Source organism: Oncorhynchus mykiss, chromosome Y (genome assembly GCF_013265735.2).
Source record: "Oncorhynchus mykiss isolate Arlee chromosome Y, USDA_OmykA_1.1, whole genome shotgun sequence".
Lineage (NCBI taxonomy): Eukaryota > Metazoa > Chordata > Actinopteri > Salmoniformes > Salmonidae > Oncorhynchus > Oncorhynchus mykiss.
Genome location: NC_048593.1, coordinates 13,150,476 through 13,172,597, shown reverse-complemented (window position 1 = coordinate 13,172,597; position 22,122 = coordinate 13,150,476). Strand labels below are relative to the sequence as shown.

Here is a 22,122-nt window from a genome sequence, read left to right as displayed (position 1 = left end):
GCTGATCATGGTGTTGACGAAGACGACCTTGTTCATCAATCGTCTGGGAGATGTCCGGTTGTCCTGCTGCATCCATATTTTGAGTTGGTATTCTGTAATGACGGGGCAGTGTGTCAGAAGAAGGGGAAACATTTTAATAAAACACCAAAACCAAGAGCACAACACTAACATAAGGCAGATCTCCACTGTTCCTGATATTGTGTCATTTTGGAGCCACTTTTATTGTAAATAAGATTCCAATATGTTTCTGAACACTTCTACATTCATGTGGATGATATCATGTTTACGGATAATCATGAATGAATCGATAATAATAATGAGTGAGAAAGTTACAGATGCACAAAGATCATGCCGCAAAAAAACATGCTAACCTCGTAACATTTGTATTGTAACAGAATGTGGAAAAAGGGAAGGGGTCTGAATACTTTTCCGAATGCACTGTATACACTTTTCTGCCGAGACACGATTTTAAGATCAGAGTGACACCAACGACTGTATATATGAATGGACAAAGCCATTGATCACATGACACCATTCATTCCTATGTAATGGCTCAATAGCGCATTGAAGCCAAATGAAGTCGGTTAAGATGGCCTCTCATGGAGACATAACATGCTCAGTTTGAACTACTCCAGTAAGTGACGTTGCAGGCTTGCTCAGTGCTCCCCCCTCTCAATGAGGAATTTGGTTCTTGTTTGTTGTTCATGTAGTGAAAGGGCTTTATGAAATAAGGTATTTCTGTCTTTTCCATTTTTTCCATTTTAGAATAAGGCTGTAAAAAAGTGAAGGGGTCTGAATGCTTTTCGAATGCACTGTAGATGCAGAGAAAAATAGATTATTTAACAAGCAGGAGCAGGCGGATCTGTGTGACTGTGAGTGACATCAGTGCACACCACACCCCTCCTTCGGCATATAAAGGCAAACGGGTCATGGTATCAAACCCTCTCCAAATCTAGAGGAAGCCTGTGTTTGAGAAGGAGTGTCTCAAGTACAAGTGCAATCACCAATGATCATGGCACCAGCTGGAGCTAAGAGAGTAAGTCGAGACTTAATATGACCATCATTATGGCTGTAAAGGCATGCATGCCTATTGCGTAATACACTTAGCCTTTTGCAGAACTATTGCAGATGTGCTAATGTATGTAATGCTTTGGTGTTAAGAGTATGTTATTATAGGGATCAAAATGCTTATTTTAGTTCTAACTTCATCTGAACCCCTTGGTCTTGTTTGGTGCAATATATTAATAAAAATCCATTGTGCATGCTTCATTTACTTTGGTTAACATAGAATAGTCTGACTTCTACTACAACTCTATTATATAACCTTAGATCAGCGTTTCCTAAACTCGGTCCTCGGGACCCCATGGGGTGCGATGTTCTCCCATTGGTGTCCCCAGGACCCAGTTTGGGAAACAATGCGATCGTCTACCCGTTGCGTATTTTATTCGGAGAGCTTTTTACGCATTTATTGCGGGTGCATATTTCATACTTGTAAAAGGGAGAGCTAATTATGCAATGTTTGTGCAGAACATTCTGGAGCGCCTGGATGCAGGCGAGATTGTTATTGGGGATGGAGGTTTCGTCTTCGCCCTGGAGAAGAGGGGCTATGTGAAGGCGGGTCCCTGGACTCCTGAGGCTGCCGCCGAGCACCCCGAGGCTGGTAAACGATATCTAATCTTTGGCTCCCTGGACCCTGTGCACCAGTCATAGGCTAGCCTACATAGCATTTAGTTTAGCGAAGCCTCTCCAACTTGTACATCAGACGCACATTTTTCAACCAGCTGAAGTTGAGAGAGCGTGAAGTCGCGAAGTTGTAAATACTCAGCAAATAGCCATATGAGTGAGTGACACTTACTCTTCTCATTTCCAGTGAGACAGCTGCACCGAGAATTCCTGCGGGCGGGGTCAAATGTCATGCAGACTTTCACCTTCTACGCCAGCGACGATAAACTGGAGAACAGGGGTAACGCTCAGCGCTTCACTGTGAGTATCCGTCTGCAGCTGTTGGGAAAACTCACCAAGAGGAAGAAATAAGATTGCCAGACCCCATTCTACTGTTACAGTTTGGCCATGCATTTCTAAGCAAGATTGTTCAATGACTGAATGGGATAAGAGTTTATAAAAATAATTATTCCATCTGTAAATCAGGTTTCCTATACATCTCTCGAAGCCTGTTCTTCTGTTCAGCACTGATTTATTTCCCAACTTGGTGTTTAACCTACTTGGCAGGTTTCACAATGGTGATGTAGAAGACATTGGGTGTGTTCCTCTGCCCAGGCGTTGCTGATGCCTGCCAGATCTTACAATGCCTGGTTAGGTATTTTTTTGTATCAGCTAATCATGTCGTATGTTATAGCAATCTGTCAGTCAATCACGTGACACTGAAACATTGGTTGACGCATGCAACGTCTGAGCAGGGGAACACAACCATTGTAGGCTACCTCAAACTACATCAATAGGGTTGTACACTCATCAATATTTGATTGACACCAGGGCACACAAATCAACGAGGCCGCCTGTGACCTGGCCAGGGAGGTGGCCAATGAGGGTGACGCGATGGTGGCGGGCGGGGTCTCCCAGACCCCCTCTTACTTGAGCTGCAAGTGCGAGGACGAGGTCAAGGGCATCTTCAAGAGGCAGCTTGATGTCTTCGTCAAGAAGAACGTGGATTTCATGATTGCAGAGGTAGGAATGGCATGATGTACGCACATATAGTAGATCCACTTCTTGCCCACATGGCATACTGCTACCGTAAATCTGATTTTGACCTGACCGATTCTACGTGCAATGGATTTTCACTTGGACAATGCTGGTTTCTGTATTGCTTGGGTTGTCACTTTTTTTACCCTGTGTGTTTGTGCAGTACTTTGAGCATGTGGAGGAGGCAGAGTGGGCCGTGCAGGTGCTGAAGACCTCAGGCAAGCCAGTGTGTGCCTCTCTTTGTATCGGCCCTGACGGAGACCTCAACGGAGTCAGCCCTGGAGACTGTGCCGTCCGGCTGGTCAAAGCTGGTATGGGACTTCATTTAGATATATATATATATATATATATATATCTCTCTATCTCTATCTCTCAGCAAAAAAATAAATGTTGCTTTTTCAGGACACTGTCTTTCAAAGATCATTCATAAAAATCCAAATAACTTCACAGATCTTCATTGTAAAGGGTTTAAACACTGTTTCCCATGCTTGTTCAACGAACCATAAACAATTAATGAACATGCACCTGTGGAACGGTCGTTAAGACATTAACAGCTTACAGACAACAGGCAATTAAGGTCACAGTTATGGCAACTTAGGACACTAAAGAGGCCTTTCTACTGAATCTGAAAAACACCAAAAGAAAGATGCCCAGGGTCCCTGCTCATCTGCGTGAACGTGCCTTAGGCATGCTGCAAGGAGGCATGAGGACTGCAGATGTGGCCAATAAATTGCAATGTCCGTGCTGTGAGACGCCTAAGACAGGGCAGACAGCTGATCGTCCTTGCAGTAGCAGACCACATGTAACAACACCTGCACAGGATCGGTACATCCGAACATCACACCTGTGGGACAGGTACAGGATGGCAACAACTGCCTGAGTTACACAAGGAACGCACAATCCCTCCATTAGTGCTTAGACTGTTCGCAATAGGCGAGGCTGGACTGAGGGCTTGTAGGCCTGTTGTAAAGCAGGTCCTCACCATACATCACAGGCAACAACGTCGCCTATGGGCACAAATCCACCGTCGCTGGACCAAAACGTGCTCTTCACTGACAAGTTGGGGTTTTGTCTCACCAGGGGTGATGGTCGGATTCACATTTATCGTCAAACTAATGAGCGTTACACCGAGGCCTGTACTCTGGAGCGGTATCGATTTGGAGGTGGAGGGTCCGTCATGGTCTGGGGCGGTGTGTCACAGCATCATCGGACTGAGCTTGTTGTCATTGCAGGCAATCTCAATGCTGTGCGTTACAGGGAAGACATCCTCCTCCCACATGTGGTACCCTTCCTGCAGGCGCATCCTGACATGACCCTCCAGCATGACAATGCCACCAGCCATACTGCTCGTTCTGTACGTGATTTCCTGCAAGACAGGAATGTCAGTGTTCTGCCATGGCCAGCGACGAGCCCTGATCTCAATCCCATTGAGCACGTCTGGGACCTGTTGGATCGGAGGGTGAGGGCCATTTCCCCCAGAAATGTCTGGGAACTTGCAGATGCTTTGGTGGAAGAGTGGGGTAACATCTCACAGCAAGAACTGGCAAAGCTGGTACAGTCCATGTGGAGGAGACGCACTGCAGTACTTAATGCAGCTGGTGGCCACACCAGATACTGACTTGTGACCCCCCCCCCCCCCCCTTTGTTCAGGGACATTATTCAATTTCTGTTAGTCACATGTCTGTGGAACTTGTTCAGTTTATGTCTCAGTTGTTGAATCTTATGTTCATACAAATATTTACACATTAGGTTTGCTGAACATAAACACAGTTGACAGTGAGATGATGTTTATTTTTTTGCTGAGTTTATATACACATACACTCTCTCTCTCTGCCAATAGGAGCCAATATTGTGGGCATCAACTGTCACTTTGACCCTATGACCTGTGTGAAGACGGTGAAAATGATGAAGGAGGGTGTGGAGAAGGCGGGGCTGAAGGCCCATTACATGGTCCAGCCTCTGGCCTTCCACACCCCTGACTGCAACTGCCAGGGATTCATCGACCTGCCAGAGTTCCCCTTCGGTACGTACACAGATCTCCATCGCCATCTCTCTCCTGCCCACTAGTTCGTCTTTCTCTGTTTCTCTTTCCTCCTTCCTTTCTCCTAATTTCTCTTCCCTTTTCCAACTCCCTCTCTCTGACTGCATGTCTGTCTCTCCCCCAGGTCTGGAGCCCAGGATTCTGACCAGGTGGGACATGCACAAGTACGCCAGAGAGGCCTTCAACGTTGGCATCCGTTTCATCGGTGGCTGCTGCGGCTTCGAGCCCTACCACATCAGGGCTGTGGCTGAGGAGCTGGCCACAGAAAGAGGCTGCCTGCCCGCTGCCTCAGAGAAGCACGGTAACTGGGGTGCTGGTCTGGAGATGCACACAAAGCCATGGGTCCGTGCCAGGTAAGGAGACCGTATACACATGTCTGGAGTATACATTTGACCTTTTACATTTTCAATCCCCCACCTCTCCCTTCCCCCTCTGTTCCTCTCTCTCCCCCAGGGCTCGCCGTGACTACTGGGAGAAGTTGAAGCCAGCATCCGGCCGTCCCAGGTGTCCCTCCATGTCCACCCCTGATAGCTGGGGTGTCACCAAGGGCCATGCCGACCTGATGCAGCACAAAGAAGCCACCAGCCAGGAAGAGCTCAAGCCCCTGTTTGAGAAGGCCAAGGCCAGCCACTGAGCACTCCTTCTGGGGTAGGAGAGGGAGGTGGAGCCCCCTGGAGGAAAACCAAAGGAGTGGTGTGTTGTGGTTTGATAAAGGCAGAGGGGAGAACTCTCACACATTCCCTTTTTAAAGAAGTTTACATATCAAAAATAATTAGATGGAAGTCTTATTGTTCTGTTTTGATTTCTAGGACCATCTTCTTGTGAACCAAAAGTTATTCTTATGATTTCATTCAGATTTGCAGCATCTCTAGATGGTATAGCTCCATTGTATTCTCTTCTGTAATAATTCTAAAGTGATTATGGTATATATGCATCTAATTTCTAAATAACTGGATTTCAAACTTGATATGTGCCTTGCTCAAATATAATGTGACAGCAATCATCGAGCCATTGATACGTACTGTGAGTTAAACAAACCAAAACGTTGCCCCCGGTGGTGTGTCCCACATACCTCCAGAGTGTGCTGCTGATCTTGTGACTATTGAAACGCATAAGATTAGAAATAAAAGTGAAAGCGTGTTACCGACACTACTGTGACCACAATATTAAATAGCTGGTAAAGAATGTAGCATAGCCTAGTTACATCTAGTGCCCAGAAAATATCTATACCAAATGAAAGTTGACTTCATAACTGTAGTTTGATGCAATAAACTTCCACTTGACCTTGTATGTGATGACATTTCTTCATTGTGTGGGGTATCCTGTGTTTTGAAACCTCAAACCATTGTGGCCACAAAGTACTAAAGTACCAAAGTACTTTACATACACAGAATACCAAGATAAAACTATTGAAATAAAGACAATCGCAGCAAAATCTGAATTGATTTATTTCCAAAACATTATTGTAAATGTTTCTAAAATTACAAATAACCAAATAGCTTCAAAGTACAATCCAAATGAGTATGAAAAAGCTATTTCACTGTAATTCTACCCTTAGTCCTGCAAGACTATTCAATAATCCTGCAGGTTCTGTTGGATTCCTGCAAGAATTTACCTGACCCTGCAGGAATTACTTTGGCTGCATTTACACAGGCAGCCCAATTCTGATCTTTTGTCCACTAATTGGTATTTGGACCAATTACATCTTTTTAGAGCTGATCTGATTAGTCAAAAGACCAATGAGCGGAAAAAAGAATATCAGCGTTACATCTGCTCCTGCCACGCCCTCTACTTCTCATCCTGTGTCTCCCTAACCTGCCACCACTCCCCCAGTACCACTCACCCAGTGCTCTCTCCCTCTCCGTGTATGTAATTGTGTGTGGAGACAGGTGTGCTAGAGGCGGAGCAGATCACCACCAGCTGCAACCTGTTCCATGATCAAGGCCTCTACAAATACTCAGCCCTGCCACTTCCACACTGTCAGTTTGTAGTCTCTGCTCAGTCAGTCTGCGGTTCTAGCCGCTTGTTCCTGCATAGAGCTTGTTATCCCGTTGTGCCTGTTTTTCCCTAGCCTGACACTGCTTTTCTCTCTGCTACAATTCTGGCAGCTCTGACTCTGTTCCCTTTTTTCCAGTCCCTCGTCTTGTGAGCCATGCTTCCCTGCCCTGGACCCCCACTCTACTGCTTCCTTGGATTCCGCTCCAGACCTGCTTACCCTGCCCTTACTCCCCTTGCCTCAGTTCCTGGTTCCCTGCTACCTGGCCTGCACCCCACCCCCACTCCCTCCCGCTTTTCAATAAATACCTTAGCTACCTTATCCCTGTCTCCTCGTCTGAGTCTGCACTTGGGTTCACCTGCTCCGCCCTGCGTTACAGCCAGAATTGGGCTGTCTGTGTAAATGCAGCCCAAGTCCTGCAGGAATATCAAACATTCTGTCAATTCTGCTCCTACAGTTCCTGCAGTAATTTACCTGGGATGTGCAAGATCCTTTTTCCTGCATGATAAGAGAAATTCCTGAAGAACAGCCGTTGCCTTGACTTCTGACAGCAACATCTATAAACATTTTCCTGCGCGATTTCATCAAGCCTACAATATTCTTATAGGTCACCTACACAATTAATTCACAAAGGCAAACATTCCTCTTTTAGTTTTCAGAATGTTGATATTTTTGTTATCTGCAATTTTACAGGGTATGCATTCTCTCTCTACCTAACTGTGTCATTAAAGGCTGCGTTTACACCAGGGGAAAACGGCTCCCCCCTCTCATTGAAGCCACGGATGTTCAAGGCCGACAGTGGTACTGCAGGCGTTGTTTGCAGAAAACAGGATCCCCCCATTATTGTGAATGGAAAAGTGACTATCTTCATGGTCAATCTTAGTGTAAATAAAAACAAAAATGCAAGACAATCATGGTACAAATAATTGCTTCTAACACACCAGATATATGTCCTTGAACCGATTATTTAAAATTCACACACAGAAGATTCCATTCTCTATATTTTTTCCTCACCATCTTAAATAAGCATGTCCCATTCAAAAAATGTAGAACCAGGAACAGATATAGCCCTTGGTTCACTCCAGACCTGACTGCCCTTGACCAGCACAAAAACATCCTGTGACGTACTGAATTAGCATTGAATATCCCCTGCGATATGTAACTTTTCACAGAAGTTAGGAACGCAAAGGCTAGCTTTTTCAAACAGAAATTTGCATCCTGTAGCACAAACTCCAAAAAGTTCTGGAACACTGTAAAGTCCATGGAGAATAAGAGCACCTCCTACGTGCTGCCCACTGCACTGAGGCTAGGAAACACTGTCACCACCGATAAATCCACTATAATTGAGAATTTCAATAAGCGTTTTTCTACGGCTGGCCAAGCTTTCCACCTGGCTACCCCTACCCCGGTCAACAGCTCTGCACCCCCCACAGCAACTTTCCCAAGCCTCCCCCATTTCTCCTTCACCCAAATCCAGATGCTGATGTTCTGAAAGAGCTGCAAAATATGGGCCCCTACAAATCAGCCGGGCTAGACAATCTGGACCCTCTGTTTCTAAAATTATCCACTGCAATTGTTGTAACTAGCCTGTTCAACCTCTTTTTCGTATCGTCTGAGATCCCCAAAGATTGGAAAGCTGCCGAAGTCACCCCTCTTCAAAGGGGGTGACACTCTAGACCCAAACTGTTACAGACCAATATCTATCCTACCCTGCCTTTCTAAGGTCTTCGAAATCCAAGTTAATAAACAGATCACCGAACATATCGAATTCCACCATACCTTCTCCGCTATGCAATCTGGTTTCCGAGCTGGTCATGGGTGCACCTCAGCCACGCTCAAGGTCCTAAACGATGTCATAACCACCATCGATAAAAGACAATACTGTGCAGCCGCATTCATCGACCTGGCCAAGTCTTTTGAATCTGTCAATCACTACATTCTTATCGGCAGACTCAACTGCCTTGGTTTCTCAAATGACTGCCTCGCCTGGTTCACCAGCTTCTTCTCAGACAGAGTTCAGTGTGTCAAATCGGAGGGCATGTTGTCCGGACCTCTGGCAGTCTCTGTGGGGGTGCCAAAGGGTTCAATTCTCGGGCCGACTCTTTTCTCTGTATACATCAATGATGTCGCTCTTTCTGCTGGTGACTCTCTGATCCACCTTTACGTAGACAGCACCATTCAGTATACCTCTGGCCCTTCTTGGGACACTGTGTTAACTAACCTCCAGACGAGCTTCAATGCCATACAACTCTCCTTCCGTGGCCTCCAACTGCTCTTAAATACAAGTAAAACGAAATGCATGCTCTTCAACTGATCGCTGCCTGCACCTGCCCACCCGTCTAGCATCACTACTCTGGACGGCTCTGACTTAGAATATATGGACAACTACAAATACCTAGATATCCTACCGATCCTTGATTTCGGCAATGTCATTTACAACACTCTACTCAGCAAATTGGATGCAGTCTATCACAGTGCCATCCGTTTTGTCACCAAAGCCCCATATACAACCCACCACTGCGACCTGTATGCTCTTGTTGGCTGGTGCTCTCTTCATATTTGTTACCAAGCCCACTGGCTCCAGGTCATCTATAAGTCTTTGCTAGGTAAAGCCCGGCCTTATCTCAGCTCACTGGTCACCATAGCAGCATCCACACGTAGCATGCGCTCCAGCAGGTATATTTCACTGATCACCTCCAAAGCCAATTCCTCCTTTGGCCACCTTTCCTTCCAGTTCTGGAGACTCATATATCCCTCCCTAACTTTAAGCATCAGCTGTCAGAGCATCTTACAGATCATTATAGCTGTACATAGCCCACCTGTAAATAGCCCATCCAACTACCTCATATTGTAAAAAAATGTATTCTCCTTTGCACCCCACTATCTCTACTTGCACATTCATTTTCTGCACATCTATGACCCCAGTGTTAAATTGCTAAATTGTAATTACTTCACCACTACGGCCTATTTATTGCCTGACCTTCCTAATGTTACTTCATTTGCACACACTGTATATAGACTTTTCTATTGTGTTATTGACTGTACGTTTGTTTATTCCAAGTGTAACTCTGTGTTGTTGTTTGTGTCTCGCTGCTTTGCTTTATCTTGGCCAGGTCTCAGTTGTAATTGAGAACTTGTTCTCACCTGGCCTACCTGGTTAGGAGAATTAAAAAATATATATAAAAAAAAAGCTGTAAAGATCATTTAGTTGCTAATGGCATCCTGCAGTACCCCGGAGTTGCCTCTTCACTGTTGACATTGAGACTGGTGTTTTGCGGGTACTATTTAATGAAGCTGCCAGTTGAGGACTAGTGAGGCATCTGTTTTTCAAACTAGACACCCTAATGTACTTGTCCTCTTGCTCCATTGTGCACCGGGGCCTCCCACACTATTCTGGTTAGAGACAGTTTGCGCTGTTCTGTGAAGGCAGTAGTACACAGCGTTGTACCAGTTCTTCAGTTTCTTGGCAATTTCTTGCCAAGACTAATGAATAGACTAATGAGTTTTAGAAGAAAGTGATTTGTTTCTTGCCATTTTGAGCCTGTAATCGAACCCAGAAATGCTGATACTCCAGATACTCAACTAGCCTACAGAAGGCCAGTTTTATTGCTTCTTTATTCAGAACAAAAGTTTTCAGCTGTGCTAACGTAATTGCAAAAGGGTTTTCTAATGATCAATCAACCTTTTAAAATTATAAACTTGGATTAGCTAATACAACATGCTATTGGAACACAGGAATGATGGTTGCTGATAATGGGCCTCTGTACGCCTATGTAGATATTCCATAAAAAATCAGCCGTTTTCCGCTACAATAGTCAATTACAACATTAACAATTTCTACACTTTATTTCCGATCAATTTGATGTAATTTTAATGGACTACAATTTAGCCTTTCTTTCAACATCATGGACATTTATACGTGACCCCAAACTTTTGAACGGCAGTGTAAGTGGTATCCCGGCAACTTTGAAAAAAAACTGATTTATATCGAAGTTGTGCCTGTTGTTCACACAGGTAGTTTGCAGACGACACAACAGTAGTAGGCCTGATTACCAACAGTGACAAGACAGCCTACAGGGAGGAAGTGAGGGCTCAGGGAGTGTGGTCCCAGGAAAATAACCTCTCACCCAATGTCAACAAAACAAAGGAGCTGATCGTGGACTTCAGGAAATAGCAGAAGGAGCACCCCCATATCCAAGTCGACGGGAACACAGTGGAGAAGGTGGGAAGCTTCAAGTTCCTCAACGTACACATCACTGTCAAACTGAAATGGTTCACCTACACAGATAGTGTGGTAAAGAAGGCGCAACAGCGCCTCTTCCACCTCAGGACGCTGAAGAAATTTGGCTTGGTACCTAAAACCCTCAAACTTTTAGAGAGGCACAATTGACAGCATCCTGTCGGGCTGTATCACCGCCTGGTACGGCAACTGCACCGCCCACAACCGCAGGCCTCTCCAGAGGGTGGTACGGTCTGCCCAACGCATCACCAGGGGCCTACAACCCAAGTCACAGGAAGGCCAAAAAGATTATCAAGGACAACAACCCAAGTCACTGCTTGTTCACCCCGCTATTATCCAAAAGGCGAGGTCAGTACAGGTGCATCAAAGCTGGGACGAGAGACTGAAAAACAGCTTCTCACTCTCAAGGCCATCAGACTGTTAAATAGCCATCACTAGCACAGATGCTCCTGCCCTATATACATAGACTGGAAATCACTGGACACCTTAACCAGTTGCCACTCGAACGATGAAAATAAATGTCTTGGCAGGAAGCAAGATCAGGTGGTACCATCCTAGCCAATGAGGGTTGATACCTCACATACAGGTGTTTAGCAGATATTGCGGGTGTAGAGAAATGCTTGTGTTTCTAGCTCCAACAGTGCAGTAATATCTAACAAGTAATGTCTAACGATACACATAATCTAAAGGAATGGAATTAAGAATATATTAATATTGGACGAGCAATGTCAAAGCGGCATAGACTAAGATACTATAGGATACAATACAGTATATACATATGAGATGAGTAATGCAAAATATGTAAACATTGTTAAAGTGACTAGTGTTCCATTATTAATATTATCTGGTTAATGCAACTGGTTACTATTATCTGGTTAATATTATCTGGTTAATATTATCACATGTCAGGTATGACCCAGATGCAGACTGTGTCAACAAAACAAACGTTTATTTCTAATACAGGGGAAAGCAACAGGAGACAAAGTGCTGCGAGACATGGGTTTAACTCTGGACACATGAAAGGTGGGATTTATACCAAGGGTACAGGGCAGCAGAAGACGAATAGCAGAGTGGCTAATTTTCACCTTTATTTAACCAGGTAGGCTAGTTGAGAACAAGTTCTCATTTGCAACTGCGACCTGGCCAAGATAAAGCATAGCAAGTCGACACATACAACAACACAGAGATACACATGGAATAAACAAAACATAGTCTATAATACAGTAGAACAAAAGAAAACAAAAAGTCTATATACAGTGAGTGCAAATGAGGTAAGATAAGGGAGTTAAGGCAATAAATTATAACACTGGAATGGTAGATGTGCAGAAGATGAATGTGCAAGTAGAGATACTGGGGTGCAAAGGAGCAAGATAAATAAATAAATACAGTATGGGGATGAGGTAGGTAGATGGGCTGTTTACAGATGGGCTATGTACAGGTGCAGTGATCTCTGAGCTGCTCTGACAGCTGGTGCTTAAAGCTAGTGAGGGAGATCAGCTTCAGAGATTTTTGCAGTTCGTTCCAGTCATTGGCAGCAGAGAACTGGAAGGAAAGACGACCAAAGGAGGAATTGGCTTTGGAGATGACCAGTGATCGATCCTGCTTCCCTATTCCCGACCTGAGTGCCGTCGCCAGGCACGAGGTGGGAATTATGGTCTCAGGTTCCAGGGTGGTAATCGTGGGGCTATAGCAGTGTGAGAGCGCATCAGGCTTGACATTCTTGGATCCCAGCCAGTAAGAGAGGGAGAAGTTGAACCGGGTGAACAGTAGGACCCATCTAGCCTGCAATTGAGGCGCAAAGATTTATTCCAGGTTATGGTGGTCGGTCCACACAATGGATGGATGTTCCACCCCCTCCAGCCAGTGCCTCCACTCCTCCACCGCCATCTTCACCGTGAGAAGCTCACGATTCCCAACATCGTAGTTCCTCTCCGTGGCATTGAGGTGGTGGGAGAAGAAGGGATGTAACTTGAGGCTCAGTGCAGACCGCTGGGACAGGACAGCCCCCACTCCGACATCTGAAGCATCGGCCTCCACTACAAACTGGCGGGACGGGTCAGGATGAACCAAGATGGGAGCTGTGCTGAAGCAGTGTTTGAGATCCTGGAACGCCAGGTCAACAGCTGGGGACCACGTGAACAGAATCTTGGGAGAGGTGAGTGCAGATGGGTGTAGCCAGGGTGCTGTAGCCCTGAATAAAGCGACAGTAAAAGTTGCCGAAACCAAGGAACTGCTGCAGCTGTACTCTGAACGTAGGCTGGGGCCAACCCACCACCACTCTCACCTTCCCAGGATCCATCTGTATGCTCCCTGCAGCAATGATGTAACCCAGAATGGGGATGGTGAAGAGATGGATTTCACACCTCTCTGCTCTTACAAAAAGCTGGTTATCCAGGAGGCATTCGAGAACCTGTCGGATGTGGAGCACGTGTTCTTGGGTGGAGCGGGAGAAGACGAGGATGTCATCGAGGTAGACGAACCGGTTCAACACATCGCAGAGAACATCATTAACCATATCCTGGATCATAGCAGGGGCTTAGGTAAGGCCAAAGGGCATGACTAGGTACTCGTAATGGCCGCTGGCCATGTTGAAGGCAGTCTTCCACTCTTCCCCGTCCCGTATCTGCACCAGATGGTAGGCGTTCCATAGGTCCAACTTGGAGAACACGGTGGCCCCCTGGAGCGGCTAGAAGGCCGAGGAGGTGAGAGGTAGCAGGTAGCGATGCATGGAGTGCGGGAGAGGGAGCCTTGCAGAAGCTGGAGTATTTTCTAGGCAACCTCTCTCCCGGACAATAGAGCATCGAAAACCTTCTTTACCTCTGCCATGAACTCCTCCAGACTGGAGCAGACTGTTGTTCCCATACTGCCGTAGCCCAGGCGAGAGCCCTCCCGGACATTAACGTGATGAAGGAGGAGGACTGCAGCTTGATGATGAGGGACACTGAGGGAACACTGAGCGAGAAACGCCCGAGAGGTGCCCAACTCTCTATCGAAGCGCTCCGTTGGAGGTAATCAGGGTTCCTGGGAAACCGGGGTGACCGCCGGCTGGGAGGTTACCGTCGGGGTAGGCTGCATAGTAGACAACCCACGAAATTGCTCCAGCGATGTGTTCAATGCTTGGTCGTGGCATTCGGTCAAGGTCTGGAACCCTTCCATAAGACCACGAAGCAACTCCTCATGCCTTTCAATGGTGTCTCCCTGGGGGGAGAGGGCGTTGCGGAGCTGGTCCGAATCTGCTGGGTCAGTCTTGGCCAGTGTGTACTATCCCGTTTCAGGTATGACCCAGATGCAGTCAGTGTCGAAGAAACAAAAGTGTATTTCTAATACATGGGCAGGCAAGCAACAGGTCAAAGGCAGTAAGGGGTCAATAATCCAGTGAGGTGGGGCAAGGTCCAGAACGGCAGGCAGGTTCAGGGTCAGTGAAAGCAGAACAGTCAAAACCGGGAAGGACTAGAAAACAGGAGCAAGAAACAGGCAGGAGCAGGGGAACAAACGCTGGTAGGTTCCACAAACAAAACGAACTGGCAACAGAGAGAGAACATAGGTATAAATACACAGGGATAATGGGGAAGACGGGTGACACCTGGAGAGGGGTGGCGACAAGCACAAGGACAGGTAAAAACAGATCAGGGTGTGACAAATATAATGAATCATCTGTGGCGCTAATGAGTCTTTACATTGCAATGAATGGTGTCAAGTGATCAATGGCTTTGTCCATTCACATACAGCACATGCCAAACACATTCCATGGAGTGCAGAGTGTCTGCAGATTTTCGCTCCTCCCTTATACTTAATTTATGACTTAAGGTCAATAAATAGTTAGGAATTCCCCTCACCTGGTGGACTAGGTCTTAATTGAAAGGAAAAAACAAAAACTGTCCCTCTGTGGAATGAGTTTGACACCCCTTGGTTTACACAGGCAACTCAATTCTGATCTTTTTTTTTACTAATTTGTATTTTGACCAATCAGATCAGCTATGAAAAAGATCTGATGTTAAAAGATCTGATGTGATTGGTCAAAAGGTAAAGGAGTGTAAACACAGCCATGGTGTGACTGCTTGGTTTAAACTTAAACAGTTTGGCAGCATACATTTTACAAGCAAAGCATGCCATCAAGTGGACAAAATGTAAATCACCTTGTAATATCCTACTTTGTAATAAACCACAATCTGTAGGTGTCAGTGTTGTGCCATCTGATCTGGCCCACTTTCATCCCCAGGAGGCTACTGTTGTATCATCATGACTAATACTGACTGTATCAAACGAAGGCAAAAACAAGCAAGTACAAAATAATTAATTAATGATTTACTAAATGTATTGTAGTATTTTCACTATTTATTAGTATTCCTATGCCTCCTGGGGTCCAAACAGGAATACAACAATTACATCACAACAAAACAACAGCAGCCTACATCATAAATTAAACAATACATAATTCAATACATTATTACATTATTACTCTGTTATAAAAATGTACAATATAACATTTACAATAGTACAATGTGTGTGTGTGTGTGTGTGTGTGTGTGTGTGTGTGTGTGTGTGTGTGTGTGTGTGTGTGTGTGTAGAATTATCTGTTTTAGAGTGTGTGTGCGTATGTGTGTCTCTTCCACAGTAAGTTGGCGGCACCTTAATTGGGGAAAACGTGCAGCCTCCTCCCTTCAGCAGCCTCCTGTGGTCTCTTCACAGTTCGCGTGTGTGAGGTGTTGTTTTATCTGTTTCAACCTGATTTGACTGATAGCTTGATATACTTGATGTGGAAGAGAGTTCCATGTAGTCGTGGCTCTATATAGTACAATGCAATTCCCAGAGTCGGTTCTGGACTTGGGGAATGTGAAGAGACCCCTGGTGGCATGTCTCGTGGGGTACGTATGGGTGTCTGAGCCGTGTGTTAGCTGTTTGAACAGACAGTTCGATGCTTTCAACAAGTCAATACCTCTCACCAAGACAAGTAGTGATGCAATCAATCTCTCCTCTACTTTCAGCCAGGAGAGATTGACATGCATGTTATTATTATCCCTCAGTGTAAATTTAATGACCAGCACGTGCTGATCTGCTCTCGTGGGGTACGTATGGGTGTCTGAGCCGTGTGTTAGCTGTTTGAACAGACAGTTCGATGCTTTCAACAAGTCAATACCTCTCACAAAGACAAGTAGTGATGTAGTCAATCGCTCCTCCACTTTGAGCCAGGAGAGATTGACATGCATGTTCTTATTAGCCCTCGGTGTAAATTTAATGGCCAGCCGCGCTGTTCTGTTCTGGCACTTGACCGTATACAGTCATGGCCAAAAGTATTGGCACCCTTGTAATTTAAAAAAATAATGCACCATTTCTTCCAGAAAACTGTTGAAATGTAAACATATTTTGGTATCCACATGTACAGTTGAAGTCGGAAGTTTACATACACCTTAGCCAAATACATTTAAACTCAGTTTTTCACAATTCCTGACATTTAATCCTAGTAAAAATTCCCTGTCATAGGTCAGTTAGGATCACCACTTTCTGAATTGTCAGAATAATAGGAGAGAGAATGATTTATTTCAGCTTTTATTTATTTCATTACATTCCTAGTTGGTCAGAAGTTTACATACACTAAATGAGTATTTGGTCGCACTGCCTTTAAATAGTTTAACTTGGGTCAAACATTTCGGGTAGCCTTCCACAAGCTTCCCACAATAAATTGGGTACATTTTTGCCCATTCCTCCTGACAGAGCTGATGTAACTGAGTCAGGTTGGTAGGCCTCCTTGCAAGCAAACGCTTTTTCAGTTCTGCCCACAAATGTTCTATGGGATTGAGGTCAGGGCTTTGTGATGGCCACTCCAATACCTTGACTTTGTTGTCCTTAAACCATTTTGCCACAACTTTGGAAGTATGCTTGACCAAGCTTTAACTTCTTGACTGATGTTTTGAGGTGTTGCTTCAATATATCCACATAATTTTCCCGCCTCATGATGCCATCTATTTTGTGAAGTGCACCAGTCCCTCCTGCAGCAAAGCACCCCCACAACATGATGCTGCCACCCCCGTGCTTCACGGTTGGTATGGTGTTCTTCGGTTTGCAAGCATCCCCTTTTTCCTCCAAACGTAATGATGGTCATTATTGGCAAACAGTTCTATTTTTGTTTCGTCAGACCAGAGGACATTTCTCGAAATAGTACTATCTTTGTCCCCATGTGCAGTTGCGAACCATAGTCTGTGTTTTTTATGGCGGTTTTGAAGCAGTGGCTTTTTCCTTGCTGAGCAGCCTTTCAGGTTACGTCGATATAGGACTTGTTAAACTGTGGATATAGATCATTTTGTACCCGTTTCCTCCAGCATCTTCACAAGGTCCTTTGCTGTTGTTCTGGGATTGATTTGCACTTTTCGCACCAAAGTACATTCATCTCTAGGAGACAGAACGAGTCTCCTTCCTGAGCGGCATGACGGCTGCGTGGTCCCATGGTGTTTACACTTGCGTACTATTGTTTGTACAGATGAACGTGGTACCTTCAGGTGTATGGAAATTGCTCTCAAGGATGAACCAAACCTGTGGAGGTCTACAATTTTTTTCTGAGGTCTTGGCTGATTTAATTTGATTTTCCCATGATGTCAAGCAAAGAGACACTGAGTTTGAAGGTAGGCCTTGAAATACATCCACAGGTACACCTCCTATTGACTCAAATGATGTCAATTAGCCTTTCAAAAGCTTCTAAAGCCATGACATCATTTTCTGGAATTTTCCAAGCTGTTTAAAGGCACAGTCAACTTAGTGTATGTAAACTTCTGGCCCACTGGAATTGTGATACAGTGAATTATAAGTGAAATAATCTATATCTATTTCCCATCTGTAAACAATTGTTGGAAAAATTACTTGTGTCACGCACAAAGTAGATGTCCTAACCGACTTGCCAAAACTATAGTTTGTTAACAAGAAATTTGTGGAGTGGTTGAAAAATGAGTTTTAATGACTCCAACCTAAGTGTATGTAAACTTCCAACTTCAACTGTATGTCTTTGCTTTGCAGTTGAATAAAACAAAAACCTCTGAATAATTTACTAAATGTTTGCTTATTCCAAAAATAAATTCTAAAATGGCTCAGACAATATTATTGTCACCTTCTTGAAGTAGTTAGAAATAATTAGATTTCAAGCAGGGGTTCTCCTTTACTTTGGAATTGAATTCCCCTGTGGTGAGTTGCAGGTGCCTGCAATATAAAAAACACTCATTCAACCAGTTTGAATAGAGAAAAGGACAAATTATCCTGTTTTGTGTCACTGTGTGTACCACAATGAGCATGGAGAAATGAAAGAAAACCAGAGAATTATCTGAGGTCAGACATAAGATTGTAGCCAAGCATGGACAATCTCAAGGCTACAAGTCCATCTCCAGAGACTTTGATGTTCCTGTACGTAATGTTATCAAGAAGTTTAAGGCCCATGCCACTGTAGCCAACCTAACAAGAGAACTTGATGGAAGATTGCAGCAAAGGATTGTTTCACTAGTGGAGAAAGCACCTCGATCATCTGCCGCACAGATTGAAGCTGACCTTCAGACACAAGGTACGGCAGCTTCAACTCACACCCACCGTCGCCAACTCAATGAAAAGGGGTTATATGGTAGGAGTCCCAGGAGAACCTCACTGCTTAGAGAGAGACATAATAAAGCCTGACTTGTCAAGGATCCCCCGGTACTGCTGCTCATTCCGTTCACCAGCTCCCGAGGTCTACGTCACCGGCCTTCTAGGTGTCACTGAACTGGATTCATTACCACCAACCCTGGCCTGTCTTGTCTCATTACGCACACCCGGTTCCCTTTCCCCCTGATTAGTATGTGTATGTATGTGCCCTCTGTTCCCCATTGTCCTTTTTGGGAAACCTCATATCCCCGGGAGGGAGTGGCGATGGAGGAGCAACGCTTCAGCGCAGTCAGGTCATGGCCCATCCCCAACTCCGTGAAAGCAGTCCAGTGATTCCTGGGGTTCGCCAACTATTTCCAGAGGTTCATCCGGGGCTTCAGCACGGTGGTAGCACCTCTTACCTCCCTGCTGAGAGGAGGTCCCCAGCTGCTTCCCGTCCCCTCACTCCCCTTCATAGTCGAGGTGTTACTGTCAGGACCGGCCGGGGGAGTGGGCGAATATTCTACCCTGGGCTGAGTACGCGCAGAATTGCCTCTGCCAACCTCACTCCTTTCCAGTGCGTGTTGGGGGTATCAGCTGGCCCTGGCACCTTGGCATTGGAGCTAGACAGAGGCCCCTGCCATGGACAAGTGATTTCTAAAGAGACACTAAAGAGACCTGGAACGCTGCGCACACTCGTCTCCAGGGGCCGTGCGTCGGCACAAGGAACATGCTGACCGCCACGGCAGTGAGGTGCCTGTTTTCTCTCCAGGTGACCGGGTTTGGCTCTCCACCCGGAACCTGCCCTTCCGCCTGCCCTGCCAGAAGCTGAGCCCACGGTTTGTGGGGCCGTTTAAAGTCCTGAGGAGGGTTAATTAGGTAACGTTTGCAACTCCCTGCTGATTACCGCATTAACCAACTTTTCATGTGTCTCTCCTCAGGCCAGTGGTGCCTGGTCTCCTCGCTTAGGCTGGACCCAGTGACACCCCGCCTCCTCCTCTGGACATCGAGGGAGGTCCAGCGCACTCGGTCCATGAAGTCCTGGATTCATGGCATCGGGTGGGGCGTCTCCAGTACCTCATCAACTGGGAGGGGTATGGGAGGGGTACGGCCCAGAGGAGCGGTGCTGGGTTCCTGCGGTGGACATCCTGGACTCTTCGCTGACCATTTTCAGCGTTAGCGCCCTGACCGACCCGCACCGCATCCCTGTGATCGTCCCGGATCCCCCGGTACTGCTGCTCATTCCTCTGGTGAACGATTACCACCAACCGCGGACTGTCTTGTCTCATTACGCACATTTGGTTCCCATTCACCCTGATGAGTATGTGTATATATGTGCCCTCTGTTTCCCATTGTCCTTGTCGATTATTGTCCCATGTCCGTTGGTCTTATGAGTATCAGCTGTCCAATGTCCGTTGGTGCTCTGTTGTATCAGCTTTCGTGCTACATGTTATTGTGCACTTATTACGGGTCTCGTCCCGTGTATTATTTAGAGGTTTACACCTCGCTCTTTTGTTTGAGGTAAATCCCTGTGTTATATATATAGATATATATATATATATACCTATATATATATATATATATATATACACGACAGGGACTAAGCCCAAAACAGCCCTGTCGTTTTCATGACGTTTTCATGACATACTTTATTTTGGGTGGAGAAATAAAAAAAAACTTATACGTATTCCTCCGCCTGTCTCCTATCATTATACAGCGTGACATGACTGCAATTTGTCAAAACACACCTGAACATACCAAAATCCTTCTGAGAGAATGTCCTGTGGACAGATGAGACCAAAAGAACACCTTCCGTACAGTCAAACATGGACGAGGTACCAGTGATGTTTTGTAGTTGCTTTGCTGCCACTGGCACTGGGTGCCTTGAACGTGTGCATGGCATCATGAAATCAGGAGAATACCAAGTCATTTTGGAGTGCTATGTCAGACCCAGTGTCATAAAGCTGGTTCTCCGTCGAAGGTCATGGGTCTTCCAGCAGGACAATGACCCCAAAAACACTTCAAAAAGCCCACAGGAATGGTTCAAGACAAAACGCTGGACTGTTCTGAAGTGGCCAGCAACGAGTCAAAATCTAAATCCCATTAAACTTGTGGAGAGATCTGAAAACAGCAGTTGGGAGAAGGAAACCTTAAAATCTGGGAGAACTGTAGCAGTTTGCACAAGAGGACTAGGCCAAACTGCTAGTACAGAGGCACTTGATTGCAGTTATTTTGACCAAAGGCAGTGCTACCAAATATTAAGTCTAGGGTGTCAGTAATTTTGTCAATGCCATTTCTGTTTATTTTCTGATTTAAATGGATATATTCAGTTCTGAATTCAAAACAAAGGTTCTGTAATATTAACAGTGAAATAAAAAATTGTGGAGACCAAATACTTCGGTTAATCTAATTTTTAGGGGAAATTGTGAGTTACTTGAAATAAGTGCAAGGGTGCCAATATTTTTGGCTATGACTGTAACTGGGCAGTAGTTCAGGTGTAATAAAACCAGGGCCTTGTTTTGTTGATTGTTTTGTTGATTGTTGATTGTGATGTCAAAACAGCAGAGCAGCGCTTTATCACGGACAGACCTCTCCCCAGTCACCATTGCGTCAATATGTTTTGACCATTTCAGTTTACACTCAACTTGCTCAATTGCCACATTATTCATTACAAGATTTAGATGAAGTTTAGGGCTTCGCAACTGATTTGTCCCAAATACAATGCTTTTAGTTTTTTGATATATTTAGGAGTAGCTTATTACTTTTCACCCATTCTAAAATAGACTGCAACCTTTTGTTAAGTGTTGCAGTGATTTCACTTTGTGGTAGCTGACGTGTATAATGTTGAGCCATCAGTGTACATAGATACACTGGTAGCCTTGTGGCCAAAGAAGAAGGGGGGAAAAAGAAAGGTGGAAACCTCTCTCATTTAAATACCCCCAAATAAAGAAATACAACTGCTGTCGAATGGAGACTCCCTCAATACATCAAGTGGGAGTAACCTAACCATTTGGCTGACTCTGTCACTGGCAACAAATGGTCTGAAGTCAATGCATAACCGATCTATAGACGGTATGTACCTATCTAACACACAGCTCAGACACCCAAATAGTCACCACCATACTTGATATGACTCTTTTATGTCATAGTGCCTTTGTTATTTTATGTATTTGTTCAATGTAGGCCTATAGGCTACATTGACTTATTATAGAGTGCAAGTGTTATCAAATCAAATGTTATTTGTCACATGCGCCGAATACAACAGGTGTAGGCCTCAGTGAAATGCTTACTTACAAGCCCTTAACCAACAACGCAGTTTTAAGAAAAATACGTGTAAAGTAAAAAATAGATCAGTAAAAAAAAAAAAGCATATATATTGTCATGACAACAATGCTTGCCAGGAGATACAACTGTTACTAATTGTGTTATGTATTTATAACACATTAATAAAGGGTTCTATTAACAGTGGTTTGATTAAATGAAATAGGGATTTGTACGTTGACTTTTTTTCTTAATTCTGCGTCACCACGTCCACTGCGTGTCCCACGT

General features: G+C 45.0%; 1 protein-coding gene across 3 annotated transcripts; it reads left to right on the top strand.

Moving 5' to 3' along the window:
• The first annotated feature begins 892 nt into the window (after positions 1–892).
• LOC110509664 (betaine--homocysteine S-methyltransferase 1) lies at positions 893–7,058 on the top strand. 3 transcript variants are annotated; one of them, XR_005040449.1, is made up of 10 exons: positions 893–1,036; positions 1,528–1,660; positions 1,871–1,983; positions 2,494–2,685; positions 2,864–3,011; positions 4,541–4,723; positions 4,866–5,094; positions 5,195–5,434; positions 6,631–6,720; positions 6,876–7,058. XR_005040449.1 is itself a non-coding variant. In XM_021590680.2 (8 exons), the coding sequence occupies exons 1-8, from the start codon at positions 1,007–1,009 to the stop codon at positions 5,373–5,375; spliced, it is 1,209 nt and encodes a 402-aa protein (XP_021446355.2). In that variant the 5' UTR covers positions 893–1,006; the 3' UTR covers positions 5,376–6,031. The 3 variants fall into 3 exon arrangements, 1 of the variants encoding a protein (XP_021446355.2); XR_005040448.1 differs by lacking the exon at positions 6,631–6,720; XM_021590680.2 differs by lacking the exons at positions 6,631–6,720; positions 6,876–7,058 and having other exon boundaries at positions 5,195–6,031.
• The last annotated feature ends 15,064 nt before the right edge of the window (positions 7,059–22,122 follow it).

What these genes read in the sequence shown, in the direction of transcription:
- LOC110509664 (XM_021590680.2), top strand. Translation starts at nt 1,007, where the DNA reads ATGATCATGGCACCAGCTGGAGCTAAGAGA. An exon ending in CGCCGAGCACCCCGAGGCTG is followed by an intron (nt 1,661 to 1,870) that starts GTAAACGATATC and finishes TCTCATTTCCAG; the next exon opens with TGAGACAGCTGCACCGAGAA. An exon ending in GTAACGCTCAGCGCTTCACT is followed by an intron (nt 1,984 to 2,493) that starts GTGAGTATCCGT and finishes GATTGACACCAG; the next exon opens with GGCACACAAATCAACGAGGC.